The sequence below is a fragment of the Leuciscus leuciscus genome (genome assembly GCF_965113295.1).
Source record: "Leuciscus leuciscus genome assembly, chromosome: 4".
Lineage (NCBI taxonomy): Eukaryota > Metazoa > Chordata > Actinopteri > Cypriniformes > Leuciscidae > Leuciscus > Leuciscus leuciscus.
Window position 1 is genome coordinate 29,751,294 of NC_138728.1, and position 9,878 is coordinate 29,761,171.

The window sequence follows — 9,878 nt, forward strand, 5'->3', positions numbered from 1 at the left end:
ACCAATCACAGTTCGTTTTGTTCCGCGTCATGTTTAGGGGCGTGGCAATATAATGTCGATGTCCCTACAATAACAGACCGGTGTGCATCTAATAAATTATTCATTCATGAACGTTGTGCAAGTTTACTGCAACAATGGAGCCGCGAACTTCACATACTTTTTGAAAATCCAGCGTTTAATTGATCCTGGCAAGCGCTATTGTCGCAGTTGTAAACACAACGGCTTTCTTCTTCCACGAGGGGTTTTGGCATCACGCAGTGGCGGAACTAGAGTTTTATACATGGGGTGGCCACTGCTACTTTCGGGGGTACACAGTACACACACACACAGTGGAAAAGCTTGTGGAAGGAATTGGGTCACTCTGTTTGTGTCTATAAGTGTTGAACATCCAAAATATTTGCAGAAAACAAAGCTGAAGCACCAAGGAGATAAGATACCGCATGTGTCTGTTATGAACTGCTGCGTTTATTTACAAAAAAACTCTCTATTTTTTTTATTAGATATAGCAGGCATCAAGCAGACTTGTCCCAAAATGTAAACAATTTTATTGCCCATCAATATAAAATCTTATCCAAGGAAGATTTAATACAACATAATTCTTTCTTTATAATAATTTATAATAATTCTTTCTAAATATAATTATTTATTTTATAATTATTTTTTTGTTTTCATTTTACATAGAGGCAGGAAGAAGTACTTTAGAAACCAGCCTTTATTAATGTTTAAGAGATGGGGTTTGGGTCTGGGTCCGTGGGACTGTTTCTGGGGGACGAGTCTGAGGGAAGAACAGGAGACAATGGTAAGGAGAATGCAGAAGACAAAAGGCAGGTAAAATAAAAAGTGAATCCCCAGAAACAGTTTTCGAAACTTTCCCTAATGGGATTCTTCGGGACTTCTTTTCCTTACTCAGGACATAATGAGGATACAAAATTATTTGTAACCTTTTTTCATAAAATGACTGGACTGGACTATGTTTGTGCTTATTTAAAAAGAACTCTGATATCTCTCCCTTTCTTTTCATGTTTAATTGACCCTGTTCAAAAATATGACAAATTTAAAATATGATTCCAATCATATTCATATTCTAATCATCATCCAATTACCAACATTTTTATCTTAACTCTTTCTCGTCAGTATATAAAAAAAAGGTGTTTTTGGTAATTTTCACAATTTCATGGCACCCCAGAATATTTTGTTGTATGAATATTTGAACGTACCAAAAGAAAGAACAGACCCTGTGCTTTTAAACCAAAATAAAATAAATAATGTTTTATTCTAGCTTCGTGCGTCTTTTTTTATCAACACTTGAATGTTGGCAAGTTTCATAAAAAGCAACATGAGCAAAAAGCTGAGAAAATCGCATTTTTATCAAAGACTACATCTAGATCAGATTCATAATGATGATCAAAACACAGTAGATCGAGTCCATCAACACCCTACACCCATTAAGCTTCATAGTCCTATAGTGATCGCATTATGATATCGCTTGTTTCTGCTCTTCTTTGCCTGCGTTTTGATCTCCTATCCTCATATTAGCTAGAACATTTGTGTACTGTAACGTACACACGGCAAGGTACTGTATATGCGTGTATTAGGCCTAATGTAGGCTATTCGGAGCAAACCACCCTGATGCTAAACCTTAAAAACTTACTTCAAATATGATGTTTTCTTATTCGGTGAAGTTCGGTATCTTGCAACCATCTCTCGTCCTCTGCTCGTCCGTTTGAAAACTGCGCGCACACCGCGCTGCTGGCGAATGTAATTTTTTTTTTTTTTTAAATCAGCATCAGCAACTGCCAGTAGCAAAAAAAATCACCCCGGACCCCCCTCTGGCTCCGCCACTGGCATCACGGCATTTGTTTCCAGGCGGGCCGATAAAGAATGCGACACACACGTCTCCCGGACATCCTATAGAATTCTACCAATCAGATCGCGACTTCGAAACTCCTGAAGTGTTTCCAGAAAAGTGTGCCATATGCATCAGACGTTCAGCCAACGGTTTGTGGGCGTGACGTCTGAGGCTGAGACTACCCTTACCCTAACATACCTAAACCTACCCCCTCACAGGAGGGAGACTTGTCTGGGATGTAATTGGGCTATCCCTATACCAGCACAAGCACTAAAACTTACCCTTCATAAGGGACTAGGGCTTAATTAGTTAACATACCTAAACCTACCCCTCACAGGAGGGAGACTTGTCTGGGATGTAATTGGGCTATCCCTATACCAGCACAAGCACTAAAACCTACCCTTCATAGGGGACATAGTTAAATGAGAGAACATAGGACTGTGGGAACATAGGGCTGTGGGAACATATGGTTGTGGGAACATAGGGCCTAATTTTCTTAGAAATGTGGGAACATAGGGCTGACCCCATTACGACAAGTAATTTCAACTCACTATTTTGAATCTTTCTAGTGCTGAATTACTCTTGATTTGACTTTACAATATTTTATTAAATTAAGTTAAAAAAGAAATAACTTTCTCAATTGCAATCTGTCCTGACGTGGTTTAATATTAATTTTGTACGTATGATAAAGTAAACTTTAAAGTCTTTAAGAGATACAGATCATGGATTAAAAAAATTCTATTGTTTGAAGCAACATTTCAGTTTTGTTTTTAGACCGGTTTAAGTATTAAAACAGTACACAACCTGCCAGTGCATGTTAATGTGTGAATGCTACTGGCCAGTACATGTATACAACAAGGGCACAAGTAATATGGCACATAGTTTTAGAGTTGAATCTTGACTAACTGGGCTCAGGTCAGGAAGTAGACAGACTGGCAAAACCGACCGTCTGCAAGCTGTGTCAAATCACAGAGGTCAGATAAATCCCATCACATAGAGCCTCTTTCACCTAGATATCAGACTGTGTCTGTTCCCTGAATTAGGAAATACAAAAAACTTCCAAACCCATTTAAGGCTAAAAATTATATTGATGTTCTACAAATATAATACAGATGAACAAATTATAAAGCTCGGGTTGCTGAATATTCAATCCCTTTCTTCAAAAGCACTTATTATAAATTATATGATTACAGATCATAAACTAGATGTGCTGAGTTTGACAAAAACCTGGCTAAAACCAGACAATTACATTACTTAAAATGAGTCCACCCCCCGAGATTACTGTTATAAACATGAGCCTCATCTGAAAGGCAGGGGGTGTCGCTGTAATTTATAGTCATATCACCAGGGCATCAAAGAATTTGCAGATTTTTTTATCGGAGTAAGTACTGGCTGCAGACAAAGTGCTAATTGTTGGCAATTTTATTATCCATGTAGATGATGAAAACAACGCATTGGGATTGGCATTTAAAGACATTCTTATAAGAAATTATGGTATGTTCACTTAAAAGAGTTTAATTATCATATAGAGACAATTACATTCAATCTCAGTAATATGTAAATAGTATCACAGAGGGCAACCAACAACCATCTTGATTACAGGGACTTCAAATAGCTTGTCACCTTAAACATTTGACTGTTCTGTTTTAACAGAAGATCAAAGATGTGATCACTTCAGATAGATTGTATCACCTAAACCTTTTGCTGTTCTGATTTCATTTACATTAAGAGTTGACCATTTGGGTTGATCACATCCTGAACAAATGGTAATCAATTGTAGAATGGGAATGGGTGTGGGACACAGAGAATCTTCTCAGACAATGGGGTGTCTCAACTTCATTAACATACAGACCACAGCTGTTACAACAAGAGCAACTTCATTTACATTAAGAGTTGTAAACTGTAACGGGATAAAAGGTTTGAGATTTGGATGTTCTGGGTTCATTCTGACGCCGGTGAACCCAAGGTGCTTTGTGTACCTTGCCACTGCTAAGCTGTAATAAACTTCATTTTTGAGATTTTCGACGTCCACATCATTTTTTCTTACATTCTTAACTCTATTGGAGTTAGACAACACGTGTCAGGAACTACTCATTGTCGTAATCATACTCTAGATCTAATATTATCACATGGAATCAATGTTGATGCTGTTGAAATTCTGCAGCAGAGCGATGACATCTCAGATCATTATCTAGTCTTGTGTAAACTTAATTTAGCCAAGGCTGCAAAGCCGACTCCGTGTTACAAATATGTTAGACCTATCACTTCTGCCACTAAAGATTGCTTTATTAGCAATATTCCTGATCAGTTTTATCTCCTCAGCATCCCAGATAGCTCAGAAGAACTCGATATTGTGACAGAAACTTTTGACTCTCTCTTTTCCAGCACTTAAGACAGTTGCTTAAAGAAGATAAGCAACTTAAAGAAGTTCAAGTTAACTTAAAGATAAGCAGCTTAAAGAAGATTAAAGAAAATAGTCCAACACCGTTGTACAACGAGCACACTCGAGAGCAGCCTGAAAAATGTAGTGCAACTGGAAGAAAACAAAACTAGAGGTTTTTCACATTTTGTGGAAGGAAAGCACAATTGCGTAAAGAAAAACCTTAAAAACTGCTAGATCTGCTTATTTTTCCTACTCTCTAAAGCCCAATTTAAACTTCTGCGTCGGGTGCGCGTAGAAGGTACGGCGTAGCATACGCATTGACGTGTACCATACGTCGTACCCTTCGCCGTACCCTGACGCGCACCTCCTCAAAAATGTAACTACGCGTCGCGGCGACGCGGACCGCAAGATCTGTGATTGGTCGGCTTGGTAGCATCGCATTTCCGGCTACGCATTTCCGGCGTGTTCTTCTGCACCGCCCGCCATTTTTAAATTCAGAAGTTCAGGTGAAAGTTCAGTGAAGAAAATGGAAATGGACCAAGTGGCCGAGCGATTAGTTGAAGAAGTGCGGAAATACAGCCATCTGTATGACTCGTCTTCTGCAGAATACAAAGACTGCCAGATGGCAGCGAATTCGTGGAGAGAGATTTCCTCCAACGTCGGTTTGGATGTAGCGGATTGTATGAAGAGATGGAAGAACTGTCGAGACAAGTACGTTCGCCTCCGTAAAAAGCTCGCCACAAGGAGCGGGGATCCAGGAGGGAAAAAAGTCCCAGCGTTTTATTTATTCCTGTCTTGGTTGGCACCTCATGTGAAACACCAGCTTACGGAGTCAAACTTTGACGATAAGGTAAATAATGCACATCCTTTATGAACCTCTGTTGTTTTTAGGTTAGCTAACTTAACTAGCAATGCTACCACGCCGTAACGTTATTGATTAGTGCAAAAATAATATACCTGTGAAACAAAAAGCATGTGTAATGGGTTTTAATTATATTGTATTTATATTATATGTAATAAATTGTAATTATATTGGGCTTGCAGATAATACAAACGCAACAACGTAGCATTTGCAATGTAGGAATATGCAGTATTCATAGCTCTGTTTATCTGTGAATTAACACTGGATGCATCAGCTTTTATATATAAAAGACTAACTTACACTATTTGCTATTTCTTTCATAATCGCAGGATGGGAGCGATTCAAGCTCAAACTCCAATGGTTCGGCTGTTGTGAGACCTTCAGCCAATAACGACCAACTAGCATGTCCACCGTCCCCCCAGCCATCTCTTCAGTCCCCCCAGCCATCTCTTCAGCCCCCCCAGACATCGCTTCAGTCCCCCCAGACATCGCTTCAGTCCCCCCAGACATCTCTTCAGTCCCCCCAGCCATCTCTTCAGTCCCCCCAGACATCGCTTCAGTCCCCCCAGACATCGCTTCAGTCCCCCCAGACATCGCTTCAGTCCCCCCAGACATCGCTTCAGTCCCCCAGTCCAAGGATGGCACAGAAAAGGAAGAGGAAGGAACAAGATGACTGGGTCCAAATGCAAGTTGCTCGGTTGGAGGCTCAGTTGGAGGAACGGCGGGTCGAGCTGCAACAGAGACTGAGTCATGGAAACGACCGGTTTGGGCACACTGTTGCCGACATGCTGCGAAGGGTGCCGGAGGAGCACAGGGCGCAGGCAATGTTTGATGTGTCCAAGGTCCTGTTTAAGTGGCAGCAGAAAAAATAAACAATTGTGCCTACTTCTACAACATTGCACCTTTTAATTCTGTGCACTATCTTTATATAGTTTGCACTTTTGCATCTTTTAGTAAGTTGCCTGTTAGCACATTTGTGTATATAGTTTGCACTTTTGCATTTATTCATATTTTGCTTGTTTGCACTTATTTGTGCAGGTTTTATTGTTTGCACATTTTTGTAAATAGTATGCACTTTAGCATTTTTTTTTTTATCATTTTGTCTGTTTGCACCTATTTGTGCAGGTTATACTATATAGTTTGTAGCTTTTGTGTACAGTTTTCTCGTGCATTTTTATTGTTAATAGTGTATCATTGCACCTTAATACTTTGCACTAACTTGTACATAGTATGCCCGTTTGTGTATATAGTTTGCATACAAAAAATTGCCTGTTCCTGCTGTTTGCACATTGTTTTGTGCAGGTTACTGCAAATAAAGATTAATGTATAGTTTACCCATTTGTGTGTGTTTGCTCTTTTGCATCTATTTTTAATCTACAATTCTAGACCATTGCACCTTTATACATTGCACTTTTACATATTTTAACCTATTTGTATATATAGTTTGAACCAATTATGTCATTTCCTGCTGTATGCATATTGTATGGTTCAGGTTACAGCAAATTAAGATCAATAACAGTTCTTTTGCATCTATATTTAATATAAACAATTCTAGACCATTGCACCTTTACATGTTACATTATTTTATACATAGTTTGCACATTGTATTGTGCAGGTGACTGTAATTAAAGAAGAAACAACGTGAACAGTTAAAACTGGTCTTTATTTACATGGTTGCATGTCATTTATTGGTGCATATATTTTACACCAGTACAATTTACTGACCAAGTTGACCACGACACACTATGTTGTTCTGCCATGGCACAATTCCGTGGGGTGACTGAAAGAAGGCCGTCAGGTCATTCCGTACACCAACTGAAGCTCTGGTGGAGCGGGCCCTTGAAAGGTGACGTGGATCTAGTGGTTCCAAAAGATTTGTGTCCCCTGACACCACTCTGCGCCACTCCCCGAGCTGAGGTGACCCTGTAGTGTCAGTGTCTGTGAAATTAGCAGGGATGTATCTGCTAACAGGTGTGCTGACCTCATCTGTGTAGGCCAGGAAGTTGTGTAAAACAGAACAAGCTTTCACAATATCAACTGCTTTGTCTGGCAGACATTCTAGAGGTCGTCCAAGGATTCGCCACCTTGCAACCAAAATGGCAAATGCATTCTCAATCACGCGTCTGGCTCTGGAGTGACGGTAATTGTAGGTCTGCTTATCCATTGGTAGGTTCATCCCTATGTAGAAAAATAAAACAGTATTAATTGATAGGCAATCATTGAGTGTCAATGTAGCTGTGATCAGGAATGAATATATATATATATATATATATATATATTTACATTTACTCATTTAGCTGACGCTTTTATCCAAAGCGACTTACAATTGCTATATATGTCAGAGGTCGCACGCCTCTGGAGCAACTAGGGGTTAAGTGTCTTGCTCAGGGACACATTGGTGTCTCACAGTGGATTCGAACCCGGGTCTCTCACACCAAAGGCATGTGTCTTATCCATTGCGCCACCACCACCCATATATATATATATATAATTATATATATATATATATATATATATATATAATTCAGGTTGATTGGGACACTTTTTCCAAGTTATCTCAATGGCAAAAAGTGTCCCACTCAACCTGAATTCACCACCATATATACACATACATGAAGTACTATTACATTAAATAAATCTTGTCTGTGACATACCTGGAAAGGGACGCATGAGGTTGTTGTGTAGGGGAAATGCAGCATCACCAATGATCACATGTGGGATTTTGACTCCTGTTCCAGGCAGATTGGCTGGTGGGGGCAGGTTCAGTTTGTGTTCAAGAAGCCTAGAACCAAATCGGCTCTCCTTGAAGACACCACCGTCACTTTCCCGTCCGTATCCCCCCACATCCACCATGGTGAAGCGATATCTGGGGTCACAGGTAGCCATCAGAACAATGGAGTGTGCACCCTTGTAGTTGTAGTAGTCGCTACCTGCGTGCGGTGGTGCTTTTATGTTGACATGCTTTCCGTCTACGCTGCCAACACAGTTCGGAAAGTTCCACAGTCGCCAAAAATCGGCAGCAATAGTTTCCCATTGGGCGACTGAAGGGCAGGGAAGAAACTCTGGCTGCAGTGCTTTCCACAAAGCTTTACATACCTCGGCGACTATGGAAGACACTGTGCTGGACGACAGTTTGTAGCTAGCTGCTACAGCCTGTTGGCTTCCACCTGAATCTAAAACTCGAAGGGTGATTGCCAGTCTCTGCGTAATGTCTACAGGCATACTGTGCGTACACTGATGTACGATAAATGGCTGCACACGACGAACTAAATCGTCGAATCTACCTGCAGACATTCGGAAATATCTGAAGTGCATTTCCTCGTCCATGTCTCTCAGTGGCCGGACAAGCACAGAAAATTCACCCTCCTTCTGCCTCATCAGGTTCACGGGTCGCACGTACCATCTCCTCCGACGCCTTCTCTCGTTTCTGCCTTTTAATTTGAGTAATTTCACTAAAATTAACTGTTTTTCAACCTCAATAAGCTCCAACTCCAACATGATCCGCTCTCTTTCAGTCGCCATTGCTTGTTGTAGTAGCCTAAACTCAAAACACCCGCGAGGAATCTAAACACAGTGGAACATTAAAACCCGCCCCCGCCAACTAGCGTTTCGGCGGTGCAACTGCAGAGCAACGCAGACATAACGCAGAAGTATAAATGCTCACGACGGCGTCGCCTACGTGCATAGCCTACGACGTACACTACGCCGTACACTCGACGCAGAAGTATAAATTGGCCTTTAGAAGAAAACAAAAACCACGGTAAAGGTATTTATTTGATACAGTGGCTAAATGAACCAGAAAAAAAGCTTCAACTTCTGAAGTTTCCATACAGCATAACTGCATATTTGGTAGAAAATTATAATTATGCAACCATCTACTACAGTAAACTACAAAGCTGAAAATATACTCTTACCTCAGGGAAATACTGAGACAAGCTTAAAAAAACATTTAAATGTTGTTCTTGGACATTTATCAATAAAACAAGCATCTGTGAGTCAACACATACTATAATGTATTATAATGAGTGAATGTACTTTACAGCCTACGACTGAAAACAAGGACAGAAAAAAAAAGCAATAAACAGTCATAAATATGTCTGAATTCATCAGTAACACTTTCCTCATGGAAATCTGGAAACAAGCATTTAAAAAATCGTTTTCTCTTAAGCCGCTTGTCCACCAGCGTCGAGATTTCTGACGCGACGCCAAAGCCCATTCATTTCCTATGGAACTACGTCAGGCAGCAAAAACGCCCCCGCAAAGCATGATGGGTCGTGTCGCGTCGATTTGGTCAACAGCAGCGCGTCAAAAAAGTATCTCGGTGGATACTTTATGCAAATGAGAGCGTCAAAACGCGGGGCAGCAGCCAATGGAAACTCGGCGGCGAGAATTTGTGTATGGCCGTTGCTATGGTTTCAAATTTAAAGTTCCAGGCGCGAAAATGGAGGAAAAATTAATATATATAGAAATGTCCAGCTAAAAAATTATGCCTGGAGGGATGTAGTCCAGATTGTCGGAAGCGATGGTAAGTGCAGATTAAATATTTTAATGTTTTTTTTAAGCATGATTGGAATATGATGAGCCAAGTTTTCAATGAGGATTTGCGTTTCTTGTTCATTTTACCATTTACCAATCCTTGTACAGAATAAAAGCAATCAACCAAACATTTAAGTTGTTTTTTAATAACACAACAATTGCATATTATTAGAAAATTATTTTAAGCAAGCTAAATAAACTGCACACACCAGCTATGGAATAAAATTAAATAAATGCTGGAAGTCTGT

At 40.1% G+C, this 9,878-nt stretch overlaps 1 protein-coding gene across 1 annotated transcript; it reads right to left on the reverse strand.

Moving 5' to 3' along the window:
• Nucleotides 1–6,758: 6,758 nt before the first annotated feature.
• Nucleotides 6,759–8,844, reverse strand: LOC309496025 (putative nuclease HARBI1). The gene is made up of 2 exons (XM_082165943.1): nucleotides 7,749–8,844; nucleotides 6,759–7,272 (listed from the first exon to the last, which is right to left on the reverse strand). Exons 1-2 carry the CDS (start codon nucleotides 8,614–8,616, stop codon nucleotides 6,812–6,814), a joined length of 1,329 nt encoding a protein of 442 aa, XP_082022069.1. The 5' UTR covers nucleotides 8,617–8,844; the 3' UTR covers nucleotides 6,759–6,811.
• Between the last annotated feature and the right edge of the window lie 1,034 nt (nucleotides 8,845–9,878).

Coding starts and splice junctions, on each gene's coding strand:
- LOC309496025 (XM_082165943.1), bottom strand. CDS start 8,616: ATGGCGACTGAAAGAGAGCGGATCATGTTGGAGTTGGAGCTTATTGAG. Junction 7,273..7,748: donor CCTCATGCGTCCCTTTCCAG/GTATGTCACAGA, acceptor TTTTCTACATAG/GGATGAACCTACCAATGGAT.